This window comes from Panthera pardus, unplaced genomic scaffold (assembly GCF_024362965.1).
Source record: "Panthera pardus isolate Hobbes unplaced genomic scaffold, ASM2436296v1 HiC_scaffold_17, whole genome shotgun sequence".
Lineage (NCBI taxonomy): Eukaryota > Metazoa > Chordata > Mammalia > Carnivora > Felidae > Panthera > Panthera pardus.
Genome location: NW_026526732.1, coordinates 8046916 through 8061687, shown reverse-complemented (window position 1 = coordinate 8061687; position 14772 = coordinate 8046916). Strand labels below are relative to the sequence as shown.

The window sequence follows — 14772 nt, the reverse complement described above, 5'->3', positions numbered from 1 at the left end:
TAGGACGCAGTGCTCAGCCGAGCCATGCTTGGGGCCAGGCCAGCTAGGTGAAAGGAGTGTGAGTGCTGGATCACACAGCACCTGAAGCTGTGATACCTTTGGTTTATCTGAATTATAAAAAGAAGTTTTAAAATAATCTCTCTGGAAGAGCCCTAAAGAGACCACTCTGGGGTGGGGAGGGGGGTTACCTGGCAGGCTCTAGTTTTTTCCTCTAATGCCAAGAGAATTAGAACCCCAGCCTCGTGGCCTTGCTTCCTGGCCAAGCCATTTGGACACTCACCCTCCTGCCTTTCACCCTTGCCGGACACCCGCACCACGGGGTGAAAGATTATTTCCAGTTGGTTGGCTTCCAGGTAGAGCATGCTTGGACAGCAACTTGATTTCAAACCAGCCCATTGCAGAGAAGCCCACACGAAACATTGACCTTGGCTACCGCGGCCGAGGCAGTTTGGCCAAAGTGATGAGGGTGCTGGTCCAGTCATGCCCACTGTGGATGACATTCTGGAGCAGGTTGGGGAGTTCGGCTGGTTCCAGAAGCAAGTCTTCCTGACCCTATGCCTGCTGTCAGCTGCCTTTGCCCCCATCTACGTGGGCATCGTCTTCCTGGCCTTCACCCCGGATCACCGCTGCCTGAGCCCCGGGGTGGCCGAGCTGAGCCGGAGATGCGGCTGGAGCCTGGCAGAGGAGCTGAACTACACAGCGCCGGGCCCGGGGGCCGCGGGCGAGGCGTCCCCTCACCAGTGCCGCCGCTATGAGGTGGACTGGAACCAGAGCGCCCTCAGCTGCGCGGACCCCCTGGCCGGCCTGGCGGCCAACAGGAGCCACCTGCCGCTGGGCCCCTGTCGGCACGGCTGGGTGTACGAAACGCCCGGCTCGTCCATCGTGACCGAGGTGAGAGCTGGCCCTGTGTTTCGGGGGCCAGCTGGGTTTTAGGGACACGGGGGAAGCAGGGAGGAGAGTTCGATTCACTGAGCACTTAGAACGTGTCCAGTTCCGTCCTGGGCACTTTGCACGCTTCCCTTGCGTAGCCCTCCGCAGACCCTGGGTGATGGTGAAGGAGACTGAAGGTCAGAGCAAGCCGGGCTGAGCCAGATCGTTTGAATACGGGTCTACGGGGAGAGACGGGTTTCTCTTCTTTCTGCCCCACCGGCCTCTTCCTCCAAGAGCCTGCCGAATTCGCTTGGGGTGGGGCTTCCCTACCATTAGAATTAGTGGGCTCCCCCTTCCTCCACTCAGGAAGCACGCGCCTGTGGGGGCCGAACGTGGCTGGGGAGCTGGGGAGGCCTCCCTGGCTTTGGAGTCAGACTGTTGCAATCCCAGCCATGTTCCAGATGAGCTGGGCGTCACTGCGTGGGTTGCTCGGCGTCTCTGAGCCTCAGCTTCCTCATCAGTAAACCCGGGACGGCCGTGACCCACAGGGGCCGGAAGTTCAGCTGAGGCTGGCGTAACCGCTGACAGACCTGAGCTGAGCTGCACCAGGTGGCCTCACAGGATGCGGTGGTGGTGTCGAAGCGCCCTGCTCGCCTTGAGCAGGGTTCGGGGGGTTCTTTCTGTGTTGTGCCTTGAGGATATTTTAGTAAAAAGCTACCAGGTTTTTTCCCTTCATGCATGCTTTTGAAAGCGATGGGTTTCCAAGGGTTCCAAGGCACCCTTCAATGACAGACGACCAGCGAGGCACCTCCCCTCCCAGGGACACCGAACTGCCCAGCGCTCTGGCTGGGAGTCTAGAAGCATACCAAGACAGAGAAGTATTTGTTCTCCGTGACTGAGAGCCACTCCACTAGTAAACGGGCAGAAGCAGTCGGTCCGCCATCTATTTACTCCCCCATCTGTTCACTCAGTAAACGTGGCTGAGCCTTTGCTCCGTTCCAGCACTGCCGTGGTGCTGGGATGGAGACAGGGAGAAAGCTGGGCGCTTCTCTCCAGGAGCCTGGCATCTCCAGGGCAGTGAGGGAGGCGGGGAGAACAAGGCCTGTGCCCGGGACCACGTGTGGGCAGGCACACAGGGGGCAGTGGGCTCCAAGGAGGCGTCCCCGAGCCACCGAACTTATCACGGGTGCCTTCTGGAGGGAGGTGGCATTTGATTGGAGCCTCGGGTGTATCCTGAGCGGCAAGGAGAGGAAACAGGACAGGGAGGGGGAGCGCGGGCCCAGGCTCAGGGGAGCGGGAGCTCGTGCCACGCTGGGGACAATGAACCGTTACACTGTCCTCCCGAAAGGAAAGGTCGCCAGATAAAACACAGGACACCGAATTAAATGTGAATTTCAGATAAATGACCAACGCTTTTTAAAAGATAATTATGTCTCAGATGTTGTGCATATTTGATACTGAAGCAGGGAATACAAATATTGTGTGGGCGGTGCCCATATTAAAAAATATACACATATGTGTGTTGTTTATCTGAAATCCGAATTCAACCGGGCACCCTGTGTTGTCGTCGTTGTTGTTTTCTTCCTAAACGTGGCAACAAATGAGGAAATTTGGTCTTGTTTAGGCAGAGGAGCAAGGCGGTTTAGTTCTAGCTGAACCTTGGGAATGGCCTGGAGGCGTCCCCAGAGGTCAGGAGGGCTCAGGTGGCCCAGAAATGAGCCCCGGTGGAAGGGTCAGCCAACATGGTTGTTGCAGGAACAAAAGTTAGAGTGGCCCTGAAGAGACACAGGCCTGGCCTGGGCTGGGGGGAGGGGGGGGAGGGACCCCAGCTCACCTGAGGGTTCTTGGGGGGTGGGCGAGGGGGGCTACTGAATCTGAGCCTGGACCACAGGAGAAGGAGCGGTTTGGGAGGTGGGGGTGGCAGACACGGAGGGGAGGAGCGGACAAGGGAGGACTCCAACGCAGGAGGACTCAGAAGGCTCCAGAGCCGCGGGGGGGCGGGGGGGCCTCCCTGTGCGTGGCAGTAGGGGTCTGCTTCCACAGGACCCTAGATCTAAGCCCTGGCAGGAATTAAGGGGCTCCTGGAACCCTTGTGCTCAGGGGGAGCGGGGAGGAGGTGGCTGTCGGGTACAGAGTGCGTTTGGGGCCCTGCGGAGTCCGAGGGCCGAGGGCCGAGGGCCGGTGGGCTTCTGCTGAGAAAACCCATGTGATTAGGTGCAGGGGCTCTGAGGTGGGAGGGCTGGAGGAGGATCCGGCCCCTGGAAGTGATGCCGTCTCCTCTCACCCTCCCCCCCACGATTGCTTCAAAGCCCTTTGCCTCCACTCCTCCTCCTAAACTGAAGCTTGTTCTTGGGGGATTCACCTCGGGGATTTATTTCTGCAAAAATAATCTTTAACTCAGCCTTGCCTTGGACATTGGAACTTGCTCGAGGGAGGCGCTGAGCCAGCTTGTTTGAACACCCAGCCTCACTTCCCCTCCAAGCCAGAGACAGCGGCTGGGCTCCGCCTGGGGAAGGAATGTGCTGTTTACTGACTTTTTTGCCTCCCCTGTGGGTGGGGGTGGGGTGGCCCTGTCGGCTGCAGCCCCACACTGGGCTGGGGGGCCCCACTCCAGGCTGGGAAGCCCTGTCCTCCCCTGCCTGTGGGCAGGAGCGACAGAAAGGCCTCAGCCCGAGGTCATGGGACCTAAAGTTACATCATAGTTTCCAAACTCGCCTGGTCCCCGAGGTCTCCTGGCTTCTGGTCTGTGATCTGCCGAGACAGGACCCACAGCAATCTGTACTCGGACAAGGACCCTGGGGGACTCCTGTGATCGGACGAGCTTGGACGGCACTGCCCACTGCTTTCTAGGCTGCCCAACACACCAGGCCCAGCAGGAGCCGTGACTGGACTCAGAGGCCCATCTGGCGCCCCCCTGGGGCTCAACACAGCCCTGGGCTTTTCCGAGGGCTGGGCCTGCCCTCCTGGTGTGCACACATGTACGAGAGGGCAGTGGTTGGGTGTGAGTTTGGGGGGCACGGGGCATGACAGGTGACTCTAGACACAGATTCTCAGCATAGTGGGAGGGGCGGTGGCAGGGCAGAGATCTCAGCAGGAGGCAGTGGTAGCAGGTAAAGCGGGGGTCCCTCCCACTGGCCCTGTGAGCCCCCAGCTTGTGCACAGTCCAAGGGCAAGATGTCATCCAGGGCATTTCAGGAAGCATGGCAGGGACGTCTTACAGACTCGCTCATGGCGAAGATTAGAACAAAAGACAAAAAACAGGGCCCTGCGGCTTCGGTGCAGTCTCCTAGACACCGAATGTGGTCTTGGACAGCGTGGGGGGAGGCTACAAAAAGACCGTTGGACGATTGGAGATACAGAGCCTGGGGCAGCCAGATAACACTCCAGAGCCGTCCGTCCCTCTGCCTTCTGACGGCGGGGCCCGGGGCAGCCAGGGAAAACCAAAGAACCGCAGGGGGAGCTGGGTGAGGAGGGTGTGCAGCTGAGGGGAACGAACATCCCGGTCGGGACGGGGAACTTCAGAGGTGCCTGGAGGTATCTTGTCCTCCCAGGGCTGAGCCACCACGGGAGCGGACCGACAGGTCTGGGCCTAAATAGCAGGTGACAGGACAGGCTCATTATGAGTTTCTGAAAGTCAGGTGGTATGTTGGGACGCCGGGGTGGCTCAGTCGGTTAAGCGTCCGACTCTCGGTTTCGGCTCAGGCCGTGATCTCACGGTTTGTGAGTTCAAGCCCCACATCGGGCTCCGTGCTGTTGGCACGGAGCCTGCTTGGGATTCTCTCTCTCCCTCTCTCTCTGCCCCTCTCCCTGCTTGCACACTGTCTCTCTCAATCTCAAAATGAAAAACATGGAAGAAAACCTTCTAAGAGTTAAAGGGTTTGTTATTTACCAAAGCCATTTTCACGTTTCCCCCTCAGTGCTTGCGTAGCTCTGTGAGTGGGACAGGATCAGCTCAACGCATCCGTTTCAGATTGGGAAACTGAGGCCCAAAGTGGCTAAGTGCTTTTCCTGCTGTCACATCCCACAATGTTGTCTGGTAGGGTGGGGCCGTGAATCCAAAGTAGCTAGAGCGGCACAGAGATTGGGAGAAAGGAGGGATGTGCCCCTAGACGCCGCCTAGTTAGGGCTGCACCAGGACTGGGGAGGGCGCCAAGGCCCGGCTGCGGAGCTCCATACTTACATCTACTTTCTCTGAGCCCCAAAGAGGGAGTGGCAATGTCTCCTCATCACGCCCGTCCGGTGCCCAGGCATGTGCTCTCTAGGGTGAGACGTCCCCTATAACACAATAAGGCCCTTCATCAGACAGTTCTGTCCCGCCTTTGCCTCTGCCTCCCTCCTGCTCAGTCCCTCCCCTCTCTGGTTCTTGGCATGTCGGTCCCTCCGGTCCCTCCGAGTCTCCAGCTCCCCTGCCCCCCGCCCCCCCCAGGACACTAATACCCACGCTGCTCCCACTAAGCCCGCCTTCCTGCAATCGTGTCCTTGCTCAGCCCTTCCTGTTCACACGGCAACATCAGTCACAACAGAATCTATAGAATTACTGGTGGACTTGACATAACGAAATGTATAATTAACAGGCACTTAATTGAGGGCTTTTGACCAATTTTGGAAAACATGTTCTGTTTATTTTGCTACACTTCCGTCTTGAGGAAATTACTTTGCTGTACTTCTTTCTAGAAAACTTACCTGTTGGCCAAAAGACCTGTTGTATTTTGATAATCGACTATCAGTGTCAAAGCACTGGACGGTAGCTTCTTTAACTAATATATAGTGAGGGTAAAGCAAAGATATGAGGTCCATAATGATGGACCGAGATTTGCCAGAATCATAACCGAGATTTGCCAGAAACCTTGAATTTGTCTTACGCGGTAAGAGAAGATGACATGAGACGCCTTCGGATGTCACACGTTGTGTTAAACGTTTACTTTGTCCGGAGGGAAGGCGGAAGGTGTAGTTTGACTCACAAGCGGTCTTGTGTTTTCGGCCCCTCCGACTGCGGTGTGGACCTGCTGCAGTTCAACCTGGTATGTGATGACTCTTGGAAGGTGGACCTCTTTCAGTCCTGCGTGAACGTGGGCTTCTTCCTGGGCTCTCTTGGTGTCGGCTACATTGCAGACAGGTACGTGAAGGCCAATCCACCTGTACGGAGCGGCAAGGCCGCGTGGAGAATGGATCAGAGGGGTCAGTGATGGAAGAATCTGGCCAGTTGAAATCTACCACGGAACTTGACGGGGAAAAGACGTGGTAGCTAGTGCTTTGGACGAGGTGGGGCAGCAAGCTGGAGTAAGGTTGGGGACTTAGGGTGGATTTCAGGGGTCGACGCTCCACGCAGATTGTGTAGTTGGGGTGGTGGCCCGAGAGAAGGTGGGGACAAAGCCAAGGTTTATGTGTCAGGCAGGTGGATGAGGTGAGGGCGGGGCTATTTTTTGAGGCGGGCCTGAGTCGGGTAGAGGCCGACTTCCCTCTAGCTCTCTGTGGGGGGAGGGGGTGGGAAGCCATCCCGAGTTGTGTCCCCGCAGCGCTAACATCACAGCTGTGCTAACAGTGGCCCGGGAGGCACCGAAGAGATGTCAAGGAGGCAAGTGGATACACGAGTTGCGCTCAGAAGAGAGTTTCGCGCTCGAGATAAATCTTTGGGCTTTGTCAGCAGGAACTGGTATTTAACGCCGTAAACTGTGTTTGAGATCAGCTAGCAGAGTGTGTAGAGAGGTGAACAGGTTGATAGGGAAGGAGTGGTGGCAAAGGAGATTTGGAAGAAATGACAGGCGGCGGGTGGGTGCAAAGCCGGAGAACACAAGACAAGGCTTGCTCAACGAGGAAGAGCACTCAACACCTGTGCACGTGGCCCCACGAGTGCCAGCGACAGGGACGGTGTCGGGAAGGCTAAAGAAGAGCGAGAGAGGAGAAAGCGGAGTCTGTGTGTGGGGGCAGCTCTTTGAGGCCAGTGGGCTGCGAAGGACAGGGGGAAAATGAGGGGTCCAGGATGGGGACGACCGCATCACAGAGTGCAGGGGTGGGGGGTGGGGGGACCGGAGGGGTAGTGGGGGGGGGGGCTGGGCTCCAGTGACAGGGACGCAGCCTTCGGTCAGAGGCACAGGAGAAAAGACGGGGAGGTGGACACGGATGCCATTAAGTCTGGTTGTTCTGAGGTGAGAAGGGGTGAGTGTTGGACGGGAAGTTTCTATCTCAGTAAAGGACAAGGGCATTTATGGGCTGGTGTGGAGGTGCGCCGGGCGGGGGCAGGAGTTTGAGGCCAGGAGGCAAGGAGAAGCAGGACGAAGGGCCGTGTGGGTGTCCAGGACGCAGGGAGTAGGGTGGGGCCCTCTGGGGGTGGGGACCAGGTGGCTGTGACCGCACCGAGGTTGGTCCCTTACTTCCTTGCATGTGGGACAAGGTCTGAGAGACGAGTCAGTAAAGCCCCCTACTGGGATGAAGCGTTAGCAAATAATTTGCCCATTTCGTTCATGAAAAAAGGAAAGGGAAATAATCCTCACTAGTTACACCACGAGAACTGAATGTTTTCCCGGAAATGTTGACACAGCTGATAAGACTTGCGTGGGGGTGCACCCCACTAAACCCTGTATCACACAGTCTGCCGGATACAAAGGCAATGAGAGGGGACCCGTGTGGGACCCGCAGAGCCGCTGGGGGAGCCCCCCTTTAGGCTGAGATGCCAGATGGCTGAGAGCGTCAGGATTCTGGATTCCTGGCTACAGTGTGACTTAACGAACCTCGGAGGGGCCGCTGTTCCCTGAGGATGACAAGGTCGGGCCCCGAGGGGGACAGCCCCTCCGGAGAGCAGTGACGTGCGCCTCCCGACTGGGACTTGCTGCCCCGTGGTGCCCACCTGACCCCAAATACCCAACAGCCCCACCTCAGGTCCCTGTCTCCCTGCCTCCGAAGGTTCGGCCGCAAGTTATGTCTCCTGGCCACCACCCTCACCAGTGCCGTCTTGGGCGTCCTCACGGCCGTGGCGCCAGACTACACGTCCCTGCTGCTGTTCCGCCTGCTACAGGGGCTGGTCAGCAAGGGCAGCTGGACGTCTGGTTACATCCTGAGTAAGTATCCGCGGGGCTGACTTTCCACAGAGGTCGGGTGGGCGAGAGGAAGGGGGTGGGGCCAAACATGGAGGTGGGTCTGGGGGGAGAAGGCAGGTTTGCAGGGTCTGGAGACATTGTGGTCACTCTAGTTGTATGTGATTGTGTGACTGGGGCAGGGGCACTACGTGGGGATGGCCTGCCTCCTTCCTTCCTTCCTTCCTTCCTTCCTTCCTTCCTTCTTGCTTTTCCTCTCTCCCTCCTTTCCTTCCTTCCTTGCTTCCTTCTTTCCTCCCTCCCTTCTTTCTTTCCTCCTTCTTTCCCTCTCTACTTCCCTCCCTCCTTTCTTTTCCCTTTCCCTTTCCCTCCCTCCCTCCCTCCTTTCCTTCCTTCCTTCCTTCCTTCCTTCCTTCCTTCCTTCCTTCCTTCCTTTGTCTGAGAGACACTTAAATAACCACTTAAATAGATCAATCTTTCCATATCAACTCATCTATTTGGAAAAAGATCACAGTTGACGTGTTTACAGCAGGGGGAGGGGCAGGAAGGGGGGTCAGGTAAGAGAATATTTTAACATTTTAAATAAGAAAGAACCAGCACCTCCTGAAAAGAAATACAACTCAACTGGTTTGAACCACTTGAAAATAAGGAGAGAAAACAAAGAGGAGATAAGAGAAGAGAGAAACATTTTTTTTTTTAAATTGAGGTGTAAACCACTGTAATTCTACATTTTTTTCTTTCAAATTTTTCTCAGAAGGGTAAGAAGAGAGAATGAAAATTACTTTCTTGGAAGGAGGTAGTGTAAAAGAGCCATCTATGCTTTCCTCAGCCCATAGGTGGGCACTTTAGACAGCAGTGAGGATAATCCACAGTTGTGCTCATTTGTAGAGAACAGAAAAGAAACAGTGATGCCCTTCCGCCTCTGAAGACGCTATCCTGTGTCTTGGCATTCTGGGAAATGGTTCATTAACCAAGAGAAAGCATGTTTCTCCCCCTAGAAACTGTGTGCAGATGGTTTTGTTTAATCGGTTCAGGACATATGTATTGGCCACGTGTATGTTCAATATGTGCTATTTGGCACATGGTTAAGAAGATGAACTTGGGGTCACACGTCGGCTGCCCAACACTGACGGGTCGTGTAATCTTGGGCGAGTTCCATAATCTCCGGCCTCGATGCCCTCATGGGGGGGTGGGGGTGGCGGTGCCCTGAGCGGATGAGCCACACAGGTGGTGCTCAGAGCGATGCCTGCCCCGTGTCCGGCCCTGCCTGGTTCTGTTGCTGCAGGGTGGTCACTAGGGCAGGGCTGGGGCACTAGGGTAGAGGAGGCATCCTTCCTCCCTGCAAGGAGCTCACACGCTGGAGAGAATGACAGATGCCCGAGCGGGTATCTGGGTGGGGTGAGGGCCAAGCTTCCTCCGAAGGCTTTCCCCACTCGCCTATGGGTCACACCCCCCACCCCAGTTCCCCCCACTTCGCCACCCCGTCCCCCGCCAGTGACTCATTGGCCTCCTTTGTTGGCTCCTCCTCTTCTCCCCGATCCTCCCGTCCCTCAACAGGGCGGGACCCAGGATGTTGTCCTCCCCAACCCCACACCTGTTACACCTGCCGACCCCCACCCCAGCCCCCAGTCTGTCAAGTGCCATCTGTCCAGCCGCTCAGACCTGCCATCTTGCGGTCGGTCACGGCCTCCGCTTCCCCACTCCTGTGTCGGCCTCCTTGGGGTCCTGCTGTTACTCTCACAGCACACCCGGACCCACCGTCTCTTCCTCCGCCGCTGCCACTGGGCCCGGGCCAACACTGTCCCTTCGCCTCCACGTCGGTCTCAAGTCTCAGCTCAGCAGCAGACGTGGGAGTGCGTTTGCCCCTCAAGGGACCGGCTCTGCGTTTCATGCCATGCAAGCCAGCCTTCTCTGAGCCCCCCATGGCCTCGCCCGGCCCCCTGCCCTGGAGATCCCCGTCCTCAGCTCCTCTGCCTGGAACTTCACCCTTGAGGTCCATCCCACGGCACCGCCCTCTGGCAAGCTGCGTCCCCTGACCCTCGACTGTCCCGATCCCCTCCCACCAGTTAATGTTTCGCTCCCCCGTGGCATACGGTTTACTCATTTGCCGCGTGTGCCCTCGGCCCTCTCCCTCGAGGAGGAGGAGGGGTGCGTGGGCCGCCACTGCCCACGTGGCTGCCACAGACCCCAGGCACGCAGAGTGGTGCCGGGTCCCTCACTAAGTCCGTGAGCACTCCTGGGGCCGAGGGAAATGTCATAGCTCAGCCCGGAGCTCGTGGGGCCAAGCTCTGGGGAGGAGAGGCGGAAGGTGTCAGGCAGACTGGATCCTGAGTGCGTGACGGGCAGTACGGATGGCAAATGGGGGAGTTTGAAAAAGGACCAGCTCGAGAGAGGCTGGGACGAAGGGCGGGGTGTCTCCGGGAGCCTCGATCAGCAGGACTTGGGAAGGAGCCTGGGGTCAGGCAGGCAGCGGGGGGGGGGGGGGGGGGGAAGGGGGGCACGGGGGGGGGGGGTGGGCGCAGGGGCTCACCTGGGAGGGAAGGAGCCAGAATAGTGACTCATCTCGTGTCTCAGTCACAGAATTCATGGGCTTGGGCCACAGGCGAACCGTGGCGATCCTCTACCAGGCGGCCTTCACGGTGGGGCTCGTGCTGCTCTCGGGAGTGGCCTACGCCATCCCTCACTGGCGGTGGCTGCAGCTGGCCATCTCTCTGCCCACCTTCCTCTTCCTGTTCTACTACTGGTACGTGGGTCCCCCGAGGCGGCCCCGGCTCCTCTGTCCAGCCCCGGACCCCTGCGCGGTGACCCCGGCTGCCACACGGGCCGTCCTCCACATGGCCGCGGTGGCCACGGGCACGGGCATAGGGCTGCTACCACTCTCTCTGCCACTCGGGGTGGTCCGTGTTCTGACAGCGGCCCTCATTCCATGGGGAGCTAGCCTCAAACGGGGCCTCTTTAAATTCGCAGCCCCTTAGATGGAGAGGCAATGCTTCAAGTCCCACAAAACCCCACCTAGCCACTTGGTAGGCATTTGCTGTTGGTTGAATGAATGAATGAATGAATGAACGAGCGAATGGGGAATGTGCACGTTAGGCCATTGTGAAACAAACCGGCCCAAATGAGCTGTCGATCTCACTAGCTGCCGGCACTTGGCAGGGTCCCCAGGGAGAAGCATCCGGACGGATGAGTTCTGATGGTGGGGCAGGGAAGGGGTGCAGAGAGGGCTGCGGACAGAAGTACCTCAGCCCTGCCCCTGTGGTCACCGTTCTGCTGAGGGCAAACCTCATCTGTGGGCGGCACCGCAGTAGACCCAGCTTCTCCCAACAAGGGCTGACTAGGAGCCACACACTGGTGCTCAGGACCAGCCTGCTCTCTCCTCGCCAGGCTGCAACCAGGGGCTCTCTGGGGGGGAAGGAGGGTCAGGCGGGGTGGGGCCACGCCAGAGTGTGTTCAGAAGACCTTCAGCCAGAGATGCTCAGTCTCCGAGTTGTAACATCCTTCCCTGGTTTGAAATGGACAGCCTGCTATCTCCCCGGTGTGAAAGGAAAGTGAGTATGGTTTATTTAGTTTGGGAGAGATTTCGAGCCTTGTTCGACCGCCCTCGAGTTACACGGAGACACCTGCTGTAGCCCAAGGGGTGGGGGGCACACGGAACGTCCATTCTGGGTGAGGAACAGGGCTCCCAGCTTCCAGCAAAGAATGGGGCCCCTGCTCCATGAAATGCAGGCCACGTAGGAAAGCGGTGGTTCCCTTTTTGCCCCTAAATCTTAGCAGGTGGCACTGAGAGTGTGAGGGGCCCGCAGAGCTCCTTCGTGCGCCCCCTGAGCCAACACAGGGTGAGCCCAGATCCTCGTCCGCTAGCTGCTTGAGGACTGACAGTCCCCACGTGAGGCGGGTGGGTTGCTCAGAGCAACATCGCTTCGACCAGGGCTTAAAATGGGACGCGCTCTGGGGAAGGTGCCACGGAGTGACGATCTGTGTCTGCAGGTGTGTGCCCGAGTCTCCCCGCTGGCTGCTGTCGCAGAAGAGAAACGCTCAAGTGATGAAGATAATGGGCCACATCGCCCGCAAGAATGGGAAGCTGCCACTTGTTGATCTGAAGGTGATGTGCTGGCAAGGGCTTCCTCACATCCCTGAATCTGGGGGTCGGGTTTATGATTTAGAAAGTGCTTCTGGGGCTGCCTTGAGAAGCAGGAAGGCACGGGAGGCAATGGGGGTGATGAGTGCCGAGCACAGGAAGGGCAGTGGCTGACCGCGGGGCGGGGTGGCTCTGAGGGCTTCTTCGGCTCCCCCCGCAGTTAGGATGTGGCTGACGCTCTCCGTCTCCCTCCTAGATGCTCTCGCTCGAAGAGGACGTCACCGAGAAGCTGAGCCCCTCCTTTGCAGACCTGTTCCGCACGCCACAGCTGAGGAAACACACCTTTATTCTGATGTACCTGTGGTAAGGGGCCCTCCCTGTGCCTTCCCTGCCAAAATCGGTGAGCCTGCCCGGACGCCGGGGTACAAGTTAAAGGCAGCGGAGCAGGGCGCCTAGGTGGCTCGGTGGGTTGAGCGGCCGGCTCTTGACCTCGGCTCAGGTCGTGGTCTCACGGTCAGTCATGAGATCGCACCGAGCGTGGAGCCTGCTTGGGATTCTCTGTCTCCCTCTCTCTGCCCCTCCCCCCCCCCAAAAAAAAATAGATGAATAAACATTACAAAAAAGACAGTGAAGCAATGCCGGTGGAAAAAGAAAAGCATGAAAAGGAATTTTTAGATGAATTTCAAGCAAAGAGCTCTTAGCGAGACGTCTTTTTTTTCTCCCTTGAGGGCTGATTAATGGGGAAAGACATCCTTTTAGTAAGAAGAGCATGTTACGTCGGCGAGGTTAACAGTAAGTTGAGTGAGACATGACGAAGCGTTCCCAGAGTTGCCTCAAACCCCACGTGTCCGTCTTTTGGGAACAGAAGAGTCTTGATTTCACTTCGGCAGGTGATTTCAGTGGCTCCTGGTGCTTCCAAAGGGGACGATCCCTTCCTCACACCTTAGAACTTCAGAGACCCTGCCCTGAGCGTTTCTGTGTCTTTATGATCCACTGATTACAGAACTCTTGGACACCAATGGACTCACCCTTGTACCCCCTGCCCACCCTCAGGGTCTGTACCTCCCTCCAGGTTGCCATCTTGCAGTTCTCTACCCCGTTCCCTCAAAGGACATCGGGTCGGCTCCCCACTACCGGGGCTTTGTCATTGACATGCTTCTCTAACACCTGGGGCTGAACAGCTGGACTGTGGGCTTCCCCTGCTGCTGGTGTAACTCATTTCCGCTTCCACATAAAGTTTTACTAGAACTAAGGGTTCAAACTAATAGGGTGGTGCCTGGCACATGGGAGCCCCACAAATATTTGCTGAAGGTTGAATGAATAACCACTGTTGCACGGAATCCATCCTAAATGCATTAGACACCAGCCAGGCTCATTCCCGTTGCCCCATCAGTCACCTGCCACGCCTCCGTGTTGGTCCCCGAGTTCGGCAGCCAGCCCCACGATGGGTCCCGGGAGCCTTTGCAAACACCCCTGCTGCCTGTGCCCTCCTGTCTCCCTCCTTCCTTCTTCCCCTTACCACTCGCTGCCCGCATTTCCATCCCCTAGCGCACTCCTCTTAAGGGGGGGGGGGCTTCAGCTCCTCTGCTCTCACACCCCTGCACCCAAGCCCTCAGCAAATTCTGCTCTATTTTGAAAATGTGTTCAGAATCTGACGTTTCGCATCACCTGCCCTCTCAGTTCCCCTCCCGACGGTCATGATCTCTTGCCTGTGCTGTTGTGGTACCTCCTAGCTGTCCTGTCTGCTCCCACTGCCGTCCCCCGCCGGGCGCTGCTCACAAAGCAGGCAAAGACCAGGTCGCTCCCCTGTCCACGCCTCCCTAATCCACGGAGGATAAAACCAGATCCCTTCCCGTGGCCTCCAAGGCACTGACCCCGGACACCTTCCCTCCACCTGCTCCTTCAGTGCAGAAACTCCGGCTGTGTGACTCCAGAAGGCCTCACTATCCGTGACTCAGCTTCCTCATCAGCACGTGGGGCCATGATAGGACTTACCTCCCAGGCGCGTTGGCAGATTCACGAGATAACATGTGTGAACAGCTTAGAACGGTGTCCGATGTAGACGCGGGAACCCCTCAGTACCAGGAGGTGCCATTTTAACACGCACATGCAGTTCATGGGTTCTGCCAAAAGATGGCAGCCCTGCACATTTGTGAACCGTTTGGGGACCGGAAAGTTCAGGCTCTCCGTTCCTTTCTCTTAAATCAACATCTTTGTCAGTAATATGTGACTGTTCCTGTTTAACTCGCTAACTGGCACGGAGGGGGCCCCTGGGCTTATCTGGACTCACCAAGCTACAGGCGAGCGCCTTCCTTCACGTTGCCTTCACCCTTTTCTCCAATCAGGAATGAGGCAGGGCTGGAAATGAGAGCCTCCCAGTGGTTCTCTGCGTGCAGCTTTAGAAAACAAGGGGGTATGTTAATGGGACGCATCAGTCGTGATCTCGGTTTTGGAGCTGGTGGGCAATCCAGATGCTGGGATAAGAGCAGTTTATCGTCAACCGAGGTCTCTTCTCACAGTGTCATAAAATGTGTCCAGCCTCCGAAATCATACAATGTCACCTAAAAGGACACGTGGAACTCTCTGAAGTCTCTCTGAGCCACTTAGCTGGTCCCCATCGGTCTAGGTGCCTTGTTCTGTGACACTGCTATTCTCCCCTGGACGGCGCATGGATGGGTCGTGGGGTGGGCTGCAGGGGGTAGCTTCCACAGGGTGGAAGACAGGGGGACAACGCCACTGTGCAGCTGGAGAGACTTGGCCGGTATCTGCTCTGCTCTCTCTGCGTACTTGACC

The 14772-nt window shown here is 57.4% G+C and overlaps 1 protein-coding gene across 2 annotated transcripts in view; it reads left to right on the top strand.

The window, feature by feature from the left end:
- The first annotated feature begins 235 nt into the window (after positions 1-235).
- The window catches only part of LOC109245396 (solute carrier family 22 member 1), a 29870-nt gene continuing 15333 nt past the window's right edge, over positions 236-14772 (top strand). The window contains exons 1-6 of one of the 2 annotated variants that reach the window (XM_053904303.1): positions 236-891; positions 5883-5986; positions 7771-7925; positions 10476-10644; positions 11889-12003; positions 12236-12342. In XM_053904303.1, the coding sequence (XP_053760278.1) occupies positions 481-891; positions 5883-5986; positions 7771-7925; positions 10476-10644; positions 11889-12003; positions 12236-12342 (1061 nt within the window). In that variant the 5' untranslated portion in view covers positions 236-480. The remainder of the gene's footprint in view (positions 892-5882; positions 5987-7770; positions 7926-10475; positions 10645-11888; positions 12004-12235; positions 12343-14772) is intronic. The other variant, XM_053904302.1, reaches the window with a different exon arrangement.